General features: G+C 47.3%; 1 protein-coding gene across 2 annotated transcripts in view; it reads left to right on the top strand.

The window, feature by feature from the left end:
• The first annotated feature begins 1570 nt into the window (after positions 1 to 1570).
• Positions 1571 to 15667, top strand: part of SLC6A2 (solute carrier family 6 member 2) — a 66638-nt gene continuing 52541 nt past the window's right edge. Inside the window, exons 1-2 of one of the 2 annotated variants that reach the window (XM_068693091.1) lie at positions 1571 to 1682; positions 3457 to 3739. In XM_068693091.1, coding sequence (XP_068549192.1) covers positions 1653 to 1682; positions 3457 to 3739 — 313 coding nt within the window. In that variant the 5' untranslated portion in view covers positions 1571 to 1652. Of the gene's footprint in view, positions 1683 to 2777; positions 3187 to 3456; positions 3740 to 15667 lie in introns of those variants that run through there. The other variant, XM_068693092.1, reaches the window with a different exon arrangement.

Here is a 15667-nt window from a genome sequence, read left to right as displayed (position 1 = left end):
TTCAGCCTAGAGAAGAGGAGGCTCAGGGGTGACCTTATTGCTCTGTATAAGTACATTAAAGGAGGCTGTAGCGAGGTGGGGGTTGGCCTGTTCTCCCATGTGCCTGGTGACAGGACGAGGGGGAATGGGCTAAAGTTACGCCAGGGGAGTTTTAGGTTGGATGTTAGGAAGAATTTCTTTACTGAAAGGGTTGTTAGGCACTGGAACGGGCTGCCCAGGGAGGTGGTGGAGTCACCATCCCTGGAAGTCTTCAAAAGACGTTTAGATGTAGAGCTTAGGGATATGGTTTAGTGGGGACTGTTAGTGTTAGGTTAGAGGTTGGACTCGATGATCTTGAGGTCTCTTCCAACCTAGAAATTCTGTGATTCTGTGATTCTGTGAACCTCATTTGTAAAACAACATCCTAAAGCAGCAGCATCCCTCTTTAGTTCCAATCATACTCCCTGCTCTGATAGTTAGCACTCTTCTCTTTTTCCAGCTAAATTTATCGTTTTTTTTGTTTGCACTTTGGTTGAATGCTGCTGTTCTGCTGTTCGTTTTCTGGTGACATTTGCCTCCCTTTATCACGCAGCCATATCCCTTCAGTCACTGTTTTGCTTGGCTCACGTGCCGAGCTCTCTCACCAGGAGCTCAGACTCCGCACTAAGCAAGACCCTTTCCAAAAGCACCAGGTCCTGCACCCTTGGACACGGTTCCCTAGGGCCCTCCTCCGCAGGTGCTTTGTAGGACGCCGGGCAGGCAGCGCCTGCAGTTCTGTCGGCCGGGTGGCAGAGGGCTGTGCTGTGCTGCTGAAGGCTGTGAACACGAGCCCTGCTGCCAGCGAGCACAGCCAGCCTTCGCACCAGCAGCTAGTGCAGGGCTGAGCTGGTGGTCTTTGGGGTTTTTTCCTTTGTAGACACTAAGGTATGAGAGTGACAATCCCAGTGTGCTACTATAGCATAGAGGGGATTCTCCCGTGCCTTGCAAAGAGAGTGATAGATGTGAATTTGAGTGGTTAGTGACTAACCCAGCAACACCGGATGAGTTTCTGAAGATACTGCCTGTCTCTCAGTCAACTGTGGGACAGCGCTGACGGCCTGCCATCTTGCCTGGCTCCATTGAGGTTTCGAAACACAATATTCCCTTCCCCGCCTGCCACTCTACCCGCTGTCAGGCTCCATTAGGCGTAACGAGATCCAGACAGATTCAAGATTAAGCAACTTTTTTATAAAATCCAATTGAGGACTTTCTTACCTTGAGGGTGCAGCAGATATTACATTAACCAGATTGTGCACACTTTCCATGCAAGAACTAAAGGCAAATATATATATATATATGCACAGTGATTTAATTCTCTTCGGAAATAAGCTGGGGCTTTCTAGATTCCTCCCACCACCGACATGATCAAGCTCAACTAATTGAGACCGTTGTGGGGAAAGGGTGTTCCTTAGCAAGGCCTTATTTTCCAGAAGCAATCTGTGAGCACTGCTGTCTAGCATAGGAAGTCCGTGCAGATTAAGACAGTGATAGTCACGTGGAGAGAGGGGAACCAGGTTTAAAAAGCTCCTTAGTGCATAGGCTACAGCTTCAGCTCCCAGCGAGGCTGCAGTCCCGGAGCGGTGGAAGAAGGAATCCCCCTCCAGTCACCTGCCCCTGCCCGTAGGTGCCAGGGAATGGGACAGAAACACCCCCAGTGCTACCTGGTGAGTCCCCCGGGAAGATGGCTTTGGGGCTCGGGGCAGGGAGAGGGGCTCTCCCGGGGCCAGGCACAGTGCCCGTCTTTGGTTTGCCGTGTGAGCTCACTGAAAGGCAGGGGAGTGTGGGCACGCTCGAGGACACCACATGCACCTGGAAATGGGGTGTTTGTGTATGCATTTAGGGGAGGTGACTGAGGGGTGCTGCGAGGAGCAGGCAGCAGTGCATGGGGGTAGAAACATGGGCACAGGCAAACCTCGGGTGTTCACAGAGCGCCATGCAATGACCGTGCGCAGAAGTATTTGCAGCATGCACGGCCTGAAGTGTCAAAGGGATACAGAAAATGGCTTTCCGTGGTGTATTTGGAGAAGCATGAAACCGTGGAATGACGGAAAGAGAGCAGAAGCCACGTGTTCTGAGCATGCAATTGCTCTGAAACCGTCTAGACGCTGCTCAGATGGTTTTTCCAGACAAGGGCTTTGGGAACCAAGTTGTAGCTGAGGAGCATGAGAAACCCAGTAACGCCAAGAGCTTGTTGTGAAGGCAGAAAATCCCCAAATTATCAATAGCTGTCTCAGTAGCACCTTCACAGTCTGTGCTCTGGAGAGGAGGGGAAGGTGCTGATTTAGGAGCTTAACTCTCAGCTGAGACTCTTCTTCACACTGCAGGGGAACAGGGGATTCCTTGCAAACTCTGACTAGCACCTTTGCACCCGTTACAGTTATAATAGCAGAGTTTCAGTCCCAGCACAGCGAGATCATCAGGCTGTTAAGGGACTTTTCTGCAAGCTGACCTGTTCTCCCTGATGCCGGGCAGAAGAGAAGCTATTTGGCACCGCTGGTGGGGAGCTGCCTGGTTCTGCCTTCTGTGCTCAAACTGCATTGCTTAGCGAGCAGCCAAGGGACAGTTTCTGCTCACAGCTGTAACAGGAGGGGCCCCGAAAGCCTCCTTCTGCAGCTGTATTTAGCCAGCTTTTGGCACCAGGCACTGTTGATCTGCTAGCTAATTATTTGCTCATTTTACACCTAAAAGAGCCGGGTCCCATTTGGAACAGCAGTAAATACTTAACGCCCTGCAGATACCACAACCTGACAGCTGAACGCTACCAGCCCGCTGCTTTCCAGGAAAGAAAGAAAAGAAAAAGAAAGAAAGAAAAAGCGCCGGGCATCCACCGGCTCTGGCGCGGGACGCCCAGCAGCGTCCAGCCCCTGCAGCCCCTCCGGGTTGCGACCCCCAAAGCCAAATTTTAGCGTTTAACCCGAGGCAGGCAGGGGAGCGCAGGCTCCCTCCCGGAGCGGAGCAGGAAGGGGAGGATGAGGCAGAGCCGGGCGGCACCTGCCGGGGCTGCGCCTTGCACAGCACGGGCAAGCAGCGCTCCGAGCGCCCCGAGGGCTCCGGCAGGATGAGTGCCGGCGGCGACAGGGACGGGGACAGGGACAGGGACGGGGACAGCAGCAGGACGCAGCCAGAGGCAGGACAGGAGCGCAGTGAGCCCGGGCAGAGCCGCCCCAGGTGCGCCGCTCCCCGCGGCGGAAGGGCGCGGGCACCGCCGCTCCCCGGGGGCTCCCCGGTTCCCCCCCTTCTCCCCCGCCCCGGTCCCCCCCTTCTCCCCCGCCCCATTTGCACGGCCCCTTATTATTCCGGCTCTGCCGCCGGCCGGGCCTCGCTCCTGCCTCTCTGCAAGCGCGGAGCCGCCTCCAGCGGGCTGAGCTCTTCCCCCCCCTCCTTCCTTTTTTTTTTTTTTTTTTCCCCCCCCGATCCTCCTCTCCGTGCCCGTTCCAGGCGAGGATGAACAAACAGAGCCAGCCCGAGCGCAAAGTGTCGGTGGTGGCCCCCTTGGCGGAGCGGCCGGGGCCGCGGAAGGACGTGGAGCTGCTGCTGGTGAAGGAGCACAACGGGGTGCAGTACACGGCCAGCACCATCCTGCCCGCCGCCCCCCGCTACGGCGGCCCCGAGCGGGAGACGTGGGGCAAGAAGATCGATTTCCTCCTCTCCGTCATCGGCTTCGCCGTGGACCTGGCCAACGTCTGGAGGTTCCCCTACCTCTGCTACAAAAATGGAGGGGGTAAGCCGCCCGCCGCGCCCCGACCCCAAAAGCCGCAGCCCCCCTGCCCCAGCCCAGCGCCGGGCGGGTCGGGGGCTTCGCCTTCCCCTCCCTGTCCGCTCCACGGGGCTTTTCGGTGGCAAAGTGCGGTGTAGGAAAGAAAAAAAAAAAAAAAAAAAGAAAGAAAAAGACCAAAAAAAAACTTGAGCGGTGTAAAACAGCATCTAGAAAAGTTAGCGCCGGGCTAGGGAAAGGTGGCTCTGCGGTGACTGCAGTGGGGGATTGGGATGTGCGCACTTCGGGGGCTCTTTCCCCTCCTTTGGGTAGGCAGGGGACTTGTTGCCGACAAAGCCTCACCCCCTGCACGCCTGGGCACCGCCGGCCACAAAAAGCTGGCCCGGGGTACCCAGAATTAGCCCAGCTCCGGGCCCTGCGCTCCTGCAGCCCCTCAGCCCCTGCAGGCAGGGCCCCGGGGAAGGGCAGGTGCCAGGAGCAGGGGTGGGCAGGAGCCCCCCAGAGCTCCCCAAAATGGAGAGCCCCCGGTGAGCCCTGCGTGGTGTGGATGGAAGCTGCCGGGTGGCGAGCGGGTGCTGTAGGGTGGCCGGGTAGGGCTTGAGAGCGTGGTTGCCTGGTGATAAAGGCTGAGGGTTCACGCTTGTAGCATGGGAGACTTGCTGCCCGGGGAGAGAGGAGGGTGGGATGGGAAAATCCCTGGCAAGCGGGGTTACGCCGGTCCTCAACTTAACGGGGTGCGAGACAGGGTTGGTACTGCAGCACTCAGTCTGAGCTGGGACCTCCAAACTTCTGAGGAGGGGCAGAAAATCTCTGCTCACCACCCAGACAGGCTGCAGGCGGTCAGTACCGACACACAAACCCTCTCCTTAGTTCATTATGTCCAAAAATAATTCCGGCAGCTCACGGTGCAGCAGCACAACGCAGCAAGAAGCCGGCAGGCTTCCCTGTCAAGCGCAGGTGGAGCAGGAGCATCCCTCACACAGCTCCGTGCACACGCACCCCTCTGAGCTCCCTCTTGCAAAGTTTAGGGACACGGATATGGTGCCTACATAGAGGTGATGCTCACAGTGCTCAGACTGCTTTCTATCATTCTGGGTCACTTTTAATCACAGTCCTAGCCTGCTTCCTTTGTAATCTGCTGCTAGCTCAGGCACAGGAGGTGACGGTCTGCATTTTGTCCATGTATTATGTCAGTTCAGCTACAGAAACTGGGATATCCATATCCACTTGCCTCTTTAATCTCAACACTTCCGAAGGGAGGTGGATAGCAAGCCACCTACTTCACACCTGCAAGAGGCATCTTTCACCTTTGCACCCATTCTTCCATACTGTCAAAGGGGAATCAGGACCTTTACTAGCAAAGGTAGAGGGGCCCTGTGCTATCAAAGTCTACACAATGACCGAGAACTGGTTATTGGTGCAGATTATAAATGCTTTCATTTAATCTGCTCTTCAACAGAGAACAAACAGCAGCAGGAAGCATCACAATCAGTACCTAGGATGTCATTCTTGAGCACACAGATAACGTAACAACACCCTTTGCTAGCACTTAAGAAGACTTTTTTCAGTATAAAATGAAAGGTGGGATAACCCTGATGGTCACAAGTCAGCAGCAACAAATGAGGTCAGGAAGACAGAATGAAGACACATCAGCTATGGCTATTTAAGGACAAACTAACTTTTACAGTTAGCTTGTGTTTGGCTTAATGAAGTTTAATCATATTGAGATTGTTTTTTCCTTTTCCTATCTGTTTGATAGACCATGGCCACCACCACCTCAGTATTTAATTAGGACAATTTCCAGGCCAGACCCTGAGCTGAGAAGTAGGGAATGCAAATACAGGCAGGGTCACTGACTCTCTTCTCTCTTTACAACACTTGTCTCTATGCTACCTTAAACATCTCCCATCCACTGCCTCCGTGCTGTAGGTATATATCAATTTCATTTAGCAGAAACTCCTGTAGGAGATTCAGCCTTTAAAAGTGCTTTACTACATGCCATAAAAACAAAGGCACTAACAGACATGGAGAAAATTTAATTATATCGTCTTAGTACTTTTGTTAGTAAACTTTGCCAGCTCAAGCTAGTCGAGGATGGGGTACGAACTTGTGTGTCTTCGACAGATTGACACAAAAAAGGCAGTGAAAAGGAAGCATCTTGTGATGCCACAAAGTTCTAAACCACGAAGATATTTTAACACTTTTGTTTTCAGCATAGCTGGTGCTATCTAGTAAAAAAAAAAAAAAAAAAAAAGTGTTATCCTTCCAAAATCTACACCCACCAAGGTTCTACAACTGCTTTTACATGTTAAATACAAGTGTTTAAGGACACTGAAGTGGTAGAAAAGGGCATCTCCCTCTACATCTGAAAAAAGTGACATGTGGACTGCTATGTTCCTAAGACCGGCTATGATTAATTAAGTATGCCAGCAGACACACACACTAAGGGCCTTTCCATGCTTGTAAAAATAGGTGGTTCTCAATCAAGCGTGAGAACTTGCAGGACCTCAGAAGGAAGGTATAAATACACACTGCATTCCCTCAAAGTTGAATTTTACAAGGAGATAGACGCATATACACACCCACGTCTTACTAGCCAAATCCTTGAGTTTCTTTCTTTGGTAAACTCCAGGGAAGTTTCCTGATTAAAAACTAGAGACAGAGGCTTTTGTGTTAGATCCTGAAGTCCCACACAAACAAAACTCCCATTAGTTCACTGAGTTTTACTGACACAAGGCATACACTGCCCAGTGGTACCTTTATAGACATTTTTATGGTATATAACTTCACAGACAACATTGGTAATGGTTAAAAATATATAAATATGTACTTGTATTTTAACAAAAACAACCGTTTGTGGCTCCCGGTAACAAAAAGCTAGAGAGTAGGAAGCATCCAGCAGCAGTAACCACTGAATGAATAGCCAGAAACATCTGTGTTTTGGGAGTTGCCTGCTGGGACACCCCAATGGGACTTGTGCACAAAGATAGATGGCAGAATGTAACCCTTCTGTGAATGACTGGGATTTTTGGAAACAGTCTTCAGCTATTAAGAAAAATAATCCCAAATCTTAAGTAAGATTTAAGAAGCTAGAGTGTTTATCCTTTGTATCAGCTACCTCCTTCCATAGGAGTTGCCTGCCTTACCAGGGCAGGCACAGATCCAGTGGCTGTACTGTAACATGAAGCCACAGGAAACTTCCAGGACAGTTTTGTATGAACCAACTGGACGAGACCTTGCCCTCACGGACTACTTGGAAGCAGGATATGCCCACTGTGTATCCCGAGCGACCTTATAAAATGACAGGGAGGCTCTGTACAGGAGGTGAATTTCTGCAAGCTCTCATTAAACAGATAAGGGGATACTCCAGAAAGGGGGGAGAGTCTCAAACATTGCCTTGTCAGTTTGGCAGATGACCAAACACCACATCTGACACATATTCCGGCACCCCTCACAAGACAAAGGAAAAGCACCATTTGCGGCAGATCAAGGACTTGTTGTGCAGTCCAGTCCTGAGAGTTCAGAGCAGCAGGGCATGTCACTGGAGAAATCAGCAGCCACGGCTGTTTCTGCTGCCTGTTCTCACAAGTGCTCTTCTTCCCTCGTTATAGCTCATTTCTGGCAACAGCCCCTTTGCGGTTTGTAGTGTTTTTGTTGTTTTTAGTAACAATGACAAAAAAAAGATTCCCTAGCTCTATGAATCTGTTTGTAAGTGGACAACATAAATGCACTCAAGACAACTCCTTTATAGCATGTCCAACCTCATGAGTGTTCCCCCGATCAGTACGAGGCGATGCTGAAGCACAGAAGAGGAGCATTAAAATTAGACTCGCGGCAGTTTAGGGAAAGATTTATCTCGGTAATTTGGATTACATCTAAAACGGTACTGATGCCAAGTGAAGTTGAGTAATGCCTGGTATGATTAACTGATGTGCTCCCTGTGGGGGAGGATGATGCTCAGCCTTAGGTAACCATGCTATTGTCGATTCTGTACCAGATACTCTTAGCATTAACATTCTTCATTTTCCTTCATGGTCATAACAAAAAATAATATTTCCCACTGAAATTTATGGAAAAAGAATTTACCAACATAAAATAGTCCTTTTTGTGAGCCAAAGTATTTGCAGTCATGTTCAGACTACTCATTAGGAAGCATGTAATTGTCGGATTAGTCACCAGAGACTTATTGTATCATAAGAATCAGATTAAGCTTTTCATGAATTTACAAACAGCTGCAGATAAATATTTTAACAGTTCTCTAGCTGTCATAATATACACTTTTAATCTCCTCTGAGATGTTATTTTCTTAAACGTTTTTAGACCACATTATTTCTAGGAGAAATCGTTTGCTTCAAAGAACAGCTCACCAGCAATCAATGCGCTTCAGAAGAGAGGTATCTTACAACTTATCCTAACGCTCTGTTGCTTATCCATACTTCCACAAGCTCTAGAGCGGGACTTAGCAATCCACAAGCACAGGTAGCACAGACAGCATACAACCAAATCCAAATATCCCCTACTGTACAGATTTTATATGTATATATAAATAAGTATGGCTAGTGCACCATTTGACCAAAAGCAAGATCTGATGCTGACCTGCAGCACCTTGCTTTTCTACCAGGCTCTGCTCCCTGCCTTACACCAAGTGTCTGCCAGTAAATTTAATCACTAATTTGAGAAAGAATACGATCTGGCACTTTACCTTTCAAAGGTGGCTGACCTTTGCCTTGTAATACCACTGTTTACATTCCAAAATAGCATTGATGATGGTAATAAGTGAACTTTGAAGCAATCTCACAGCAAGGACTATGCCAAGAGTATGAGTCATTAATCAATCAAAGCATGGATGCAAATCGAACGGTTCTGGTTTCCTAATTCGGGTTTTCAATTCCCATTATCGCATCGAACCAGGGACCTCAGACAGGTCTTGAACTATTACACTGACCTCCATACCATGGCTAAGAGCTTTGTGCTGCAGGGCTTCGTGTGACATTTGGGACAAGCTCTGCTGTGCTATGTGACAGTCCCTTCCTCCCACATTCAGTGGCCAGCTCACAGTTGCTCTCTCCTTTTCACACATGACTTCATCACTCCTCTTTCTTCCCCATGACAATCATTTCTCAGCTGGTACATACAGAGCATGGCTTCAGTGAGGCTCACCAGCGCCATAGCTCACATGCCAGCAGCTTCTCTGAAATTCCCTCTTCTCCCCCACTTGTCCATCAGGCTTGCTGGCTCTACAAAATAATTCTTCAAAACTGTAATTTCCCCAGGGCTACAAGCTACTGTATTTTACACCTACTGCATATGAAGCATCAAGAACACTTGACAAGGAAAAACTGAGTATTTCTTACCCACATTTTTATCAATTCTAAAATTGTGGTTTCTGGCTCTGGGGTAAGATACCATGAACCAGCGTACAATTGGTGCACTGTATGCACCCCCAGCTAAATACCTGGCTTAACAGAAGTTCTCTGTCCCTGAGCAATTCTAACAACCCTTAGCTTGACAATTTTACAAAGGTTCTAGAGCAGGTTGCTGGTATTTAGCTTGAGGTCAGACCACATGAGGACCATCCTGTGGTTAGTGCAGGGCAAGCGTTCAGAACTGACCTAAGAGATGCTCTGATCAAACTGGTGTTCCAGCTTCGCTCCTCCTTCTGACCAAGCCGATACAAGAAGCTGGTGTGACCCAAATGAGCTGGTTTTCTGACACAAGCAAAGCCTTTTTCTCACCACGTGGAATGAACACACTTTGATTACCACTCAGAACTATTTTACTCTGAACTAAGAGGAAGAAAAGGCATCAAGTAGCAAATTGCTATCTTAGTCCAGTTGTTTGGGAATCTAAAATCTACTTAGGGTTTTTTCTTCCCCTGCATTTCTGGTGCCCTTCTCAACTATGCCAAGCAGCTGAAGTTGTGAAATACCCCTGGAAAGCCATTCTGCCAGGACAGGTATCCTTCCAAAACAAGTTCTCTAAGTCACATTAGCAAGCTTTCAATGTTCCTATTAACAGATCCACGAGTTTCTTATAGTTTGCCCAGGGACACTCAATCAAGCTGAGACAGCAGGCATCCAAGCTTCATCTGTTTCTAGGCTGTTTCTCACTGACATCTTTTTAAACTCATTATTGAATTCACTAGAAGCAAAGGAAAACAGCAAGGCCATATCAGGAGAGCAGCAGCCAACAGCCCATCTTTACCAAAGAACCCAAAATGTCACCTGTTTGGTGAAAATGTGAATGCAGCTACAGCAGCCTAGAGAGAGTTATTTCAAGGCAGATTACTTTCCTTTCCAGACTTAAGTATGAAATATACAACAGGATGCTAACAGAACTACTTACACATAAGATGAGGGGGAACATACAGTTTTAGCAAGTGTTTAGATATGCTACGAGGGAAATTATGATTAAAATCAGTCCACAAATTACTGAACCTCTTGCTGTGAATTGAAATGGAAACAAATGGTTTAGGGAAATTGGAGCAGTTCTGAGCACCAACATCAAATAGCCCATGCCTACAGTTCTGCTGTGTGTAGGGGGAGTCTCTTCAGCTGTGCTCGGCTCTGAAGCTTTTGTCCCAGGTTAACCAATCGATTAAAGTTAACTGTAGGGTGGCTCTATATTACGTTTGTACTGTAAGCTCCATAGCATTTAAATATTACAATTACTAGATGATATTGTACCTAATTGCTCTCAGCAATGTTACAAAATAGTAAAGCACCACTCTATACTTAGAGAGATATTTATATTAACATACTGTACTTCAGGAGGCAGGAGACAAGTTTAAATGGAGTCTTGTTGTAAGGCAGCTCCAGATCTTTTAGTCCTACCTCACTCTTTGTATTTCCCAGCTGCACTGTATGTATCCATCATACAGAATATACAGAACCGTGGTACTGGGCTTCAGGGAATCTCACACTGACAAACAGCAGTTGTGATTAATTTGCAGCTAACTCTTGTCTTCTCAACTTGAAATGGGACAAGAAATTATTGTTATTATTACTGAAGTTGAAATAAGTTCATTCGCAACAACTCCCCCACCTCCATCCAGTTTCAGTGAAGACGATGTAAAGATTCTGGGATTATCACACTTACTGTAAACCTTCAGTTTCCCTTTCTCGGGATATCTGGAGGCAAAGCATCCATGTCAGCAGCCTGTTACCCATATCTTGACAACCAATTATTCCCTCCTCCAAATCCTTAATCGTCCCCTTTGCTGCCTCTGAGTTGTCTTGGACCTTGCACAGCAGGAGTTCATCCTAATTGCGTACATCTTGTGCACTGGTGCCCAGCTGAGCACAGTTTCCTAAGAAAGGCTCTCCTGCCACTCAAAACTCTACTTCCTAAAGATGGACATCTGGGTCTGTTGGGAAACTAGCACCAAAAGTGACCAGCCCAGCCCAGTTTTCATGGAAGTCCTAGAGAGAGAACTCTTGTATAATTCAGCATCTCAGCTTCTGCAGGGATTGACCATACTTTGTTTAAGCCTTGCTGATTTTGAAACTTTTATTTCATAAAGGTGGGGAAAGGGGATAGTTGGAAAGGAAAGGAAACAGTTAAGGTCCTTGCACTGTGACATGTTCTTCATGATGACCATAGGAAAAACAAAACTCTAAATTACTTCTCAAGGGTATCCTTTGTTTTACTCTCACTCCTCCTTCTCCTTTCCCCTATTCTGTATTTAAACGAGTTTTGCAATCTCCCTCTAAAGCATGACAAAGGTGACAGCACTGACTCAGTGTTGAGAACTAGGGTCTCCCATTCAAAAGCAGAAACTGTCAACTCCTGGCTACACCAGCCACACGTTTCTTTGCACCCATATTCATCCACAGCACACTCCCAAGTTTCCAGAACAGAACTCTGTGATAACCCGTTAATAAACAGAACTCAGACAGGAATGGGCAGGCAGTTGTCTCTTGCCAGTCCATAAATGCTTTCAGTGACTAGCGTCCTGACTGCTGGTACGCAGTAAAACAAGCTGCCCTTATTATACAGGAACACTTTTTATAGAAGATTGTAATTTTTCCAGTGCTCCTGCCCTTTAAGGCTTTATGAGCACCATCACTCACTTCCAAAGGCACAATTAAGTGCAGAAGCTGGGCTATTAATGTAGACATTAACTGGCTGCTATTATCTGACTATCTCTATTGTTTAAGAATACACGCTAATTTAAGCATCCAAAACAGGATCCAGTGCTATCAGACTGGTGCTGCCAGACTACGCAAATACGGAGCCTTTCTTGGTTTGCTTGGCTATAAAGTGCTTCCCTAGAACACGCGTCTCACACTGGCCTGGCAAACAGCAGCAGAGGAGCAGGGCTTGGTCCCACCCCACCGAAGTACACAGGAGTTGTGATTCCAGCAGCAGCATATTGCTCTTTTGCAGTTTTATTTCAGAGCTGGAGAAAAAAACGTGTGATTTCCAAGCACTGCAGTTAGTGACAGAGCGAGCAAAAAGCCACATCTTGCTACAGCGCTTGTGCTAGTTGGAGAACCAGCTTTTGTGGAAGGATTGGGGCTGGGCTGTTGCATGGCATCTGCCTCTGCTGAAGGCTGCAGAAGAGTGGGAAGCAAGCAGCGGGTTTCTGGCCGCGGGCAGCAGGCAGGAGGACAGGCTGCCTGGCTGCCTCACTGACCATACAAACAAGCTGTTACCAAGGGCCCAGCATATGCACTGAAATACGCAGCCGAGTGCTGGGTATCTTATTTTGGGCTATTTATAATTTATTCTGCACCTTCTGAACTATGCATACTAAGTAGCACTCCTCACTGATTTAACTTTTGTTTCTCCTTCCCCCTTTCTCTCCTCTGTAATCCAACTCCTCTTGCAATGCCTGTCCTTAAGTACACCAGAGATGTCAGCCCGTTAAGATCTGCATTTCTTGAGGGAACTACCATACTGATGTCAAATTCCAGTTTAATTTTAAAAAGAGAGAGAGAGAAAGAGAGAGAAGCTGGACTTTTTCTGGCACACCACTCTGCGTAGTACAATGACACAAACTTTCTTCAGACCACAAGGTGGAGCAGTAGACCCTTAGAGATCTTAGTAGATCCTAACCTGCCAATTCACCTGAAGGCAACCTACTGCATTTGTAGGAAGGAAAATGACCGGAGAACCTAACAGGGTGCTTTGTGACTTTCAGATACAGAGCTGCCCAGTACCAGCAACGATCACTCCAAGCACATCCTTCTTGGATGTCCTGATCCATTTCATTTAGCACGAAGTTAATAGGAGTGGCTTTTAGTGATGCCTGATGCATACCCAGGGGTTCCCCTGTCAGCACAGCCACAGAGATGGCAAGGAGAGTCCAAGGAGCAAGGAGAGAAATGAATGCAACATTGAAACAGAGATACTATCCATTCCCTCCCAGGAATGCTACAGGAGAAAAAAATCTCTCCAAGTTTAGGGGGCTGTTTGTTCTTTGCAGTACGCCCCCCCCCCCCCACGATTTAGCTTTGTAAAACCACCAGGCTCCACACAGGCTGTCACTACAGTAAGAGCTGGTTTGGGTTTTCTGTTCTAGTATTAATGTAACACACCTGCCAGCAGGTCTCAGTGCCTTGCCTTCTTGGCAGAAACATTAGTATTTCAATAGCGGTAAAAGAAAGCAAAGAACAGTATATTGGAATAACTATGGTATTACAAAGTTTAAGGCGAAGCGTTAAAAAACACTTATCAAAACATCAAGATCACAGGTCAGGACTACTCAAAGAGCTGCTATCAGGATGCAGGACTGTCTGTCTACTGATAACCAAAGAGGCTGATGCTAGAGAAAGCTCTGAAGTTTGTGCCCCCGGCCAAGGAGCCATTCTATACGCACACGGGCATCCTATTTACTGGGTTTATCACAACACTGAGGACTAGCTCATGCTGGGGAGTGCTTTTGTCTCCTCTCTAAAGAGAAATGCAGATGTGTCAATGAGATCATGAGGCAGGTGTTGGCGAGACCAGAGACACTCCAGGATTTTGTTTTGGGGAAGAGTTTGATCATTTGCTCCTTTTCTGCAGTTTGTTTCTCATTTACGTATAGTTCCCCAGCCTTAGTTAAAATCAATAGATTTGTAAACCACAAGGGAGAAATCCTGACCCAGCTGAAGTCAATGGGTGGTTTTTTTCCATTGACGTCACCAGAGCCAGGATTTCAACCCAAATAACAGACGTCTCTCTCTTAAGGACTCCTAAGTAGACAGAATTTCCAGACTAAGAATTATGTGAGAAGAAAAACAGAGTAAAGCAATAAAAAACTATTCAGACTAAACTGATACAGGAGACTTCCACTGACCAGTAACCGATCTGCGCTCAGTGCAGCAGTACAGCACTTCAGCTGGCATGCAGAACGTCAGGGCTTCCATAGATGATGGTCATTAACACACAAAGCAAATTTACTCTGAGACTGAGACTGTGACCTCGGCATTCTCCTGCACAGTGCTCCAGCAGTAAAAATGCACTATTTTAAGAAGTGCTTTTTACTCACAGTTTCATAGAGACAAATGATTAGGCAGGAATCTTTTTCTAGCTCTCGCAGCTGAGAAGAGCTGGGAAAACACAAAGCAAGCATGAGACTCTGATAGACAGAAGGCAAACAAAAGGAGTGGACTAGAAGACCTTACATTTTATGGCACTTTGACCTATTCTGTAGCCTAATGCATGGTTTGGGAATTTTTTGATTACCAGCTGTAGGAATAGAGCTGGCATTGGTTACTCTCTCCCTCTGCTCTTCCCTAAAACAAAGTGACAGAAAACAGTGTCCAGGCTATCCTTAAATTGCAGCGTGACCCTTCACTGGTGCATATAGAAGCTGCTGACAAAATCCCTGTCTCTAACTCAAAATTAAGATATTTGGACATCTTCAAGATCACCAAGTTTCCCTCCTAAATTCTGTTTTACAATCATGGGGTATTACGTGCTCAAAAGCTGTTTAGAAACATGAAAAAAATAGAGCCGTGATCCATCAAAACCACCAAACTCTGCCACGCTGATCTCTCATGAAGTCTGTGTACCCGGTGAACAAGATTGCCCCCCAGCCTGCAGTGACAAAACAAGAAGGATTTTGCTTCTGTTCCTAAGCAAACTGTTTTTTGTTTTGCAAACTGTTTGCAAACATTTTTGCATGTTAAAAATGTTTGCAAACATTTTTGCAAACTGTTCCTAAGCCTCTGCTTCACCTGGGCAGCGAGCTGTGATGGGTCTCAAGGTCAGGCTTGCCCTCTCCCCCAGCATTTCAGCCAGGCCCATGCAGGACGGTAGTGTTGGAGTGCCCACTGCACTGCTTGGCCTGAGGGGAAAACTTACTTTGCTGCTTGGTTCCCATCAGGAATATAGACCCTTAAATGAGAACCACCCTAAAGCTTACGTTTCCAACTTAAATAAAAACTTTAGTATGATTGACGGCCACAGAAGAAGGAGAGTTCTGGGACAGAAAACAAAGGATGTGGCTAGCCAGTACAGCAGGACTGATGTAGCAGTGTTGTAGTTTGGTAGTGGTTCCCTTTCAGAGCAAGGGAACATCTAGGGAAGCAGTTCCTACCATCCTCCTGTTGCAGTGATGTTACTGAAAAGCTTTGCTTTGTGCCCGCAGTGCCCAGATTCTCAGAGAGGCCGTTTGCTGGCCGTGCCTTGCATCTGGAGTGTTACCAGCACTACCTGAGACCAAATGCAGTGTGCTTTTTGGTTTTTCCCCCAAATGGAGAGGTTTCCCATAAAGAATGTCGTGACACAGCTTGTGTTTGTCACTGCTTACAGCAGGTACCAAGTAACGAAACCACAGCCACTAGGGAGCCACCCTCATCTAGGCCTCCTGAAATGTTAGCACAATCTGATAGCAACCAAAATTTTGGTAAGAGGGCAGGGGTCTTGCATTGCTTGTGGCAATTACGCAGTAGCATCCATCACTGTAATGGTACATTTACCCAAATATTCAAAGCATCACAC

Source organism: Anas acuta, chromosome 10, assembly GCF_963932015.1.
Source record: "Anas acuta chromosome 10, bAnaAcu1.1, whole genome shotgun sequence".
NCBI classification, from domain to species: domain Eukaryota; kingdom Metazoa; phylum Chordata; class Aves; order Anseriformes; family Anatidae; genus Anas; species Anas acuta.
The sequence above is the reverse complement of the archived record's forward strand: the minus strand, read 5'-3'. Positions and strand labels throughout refer to the sequence as shown.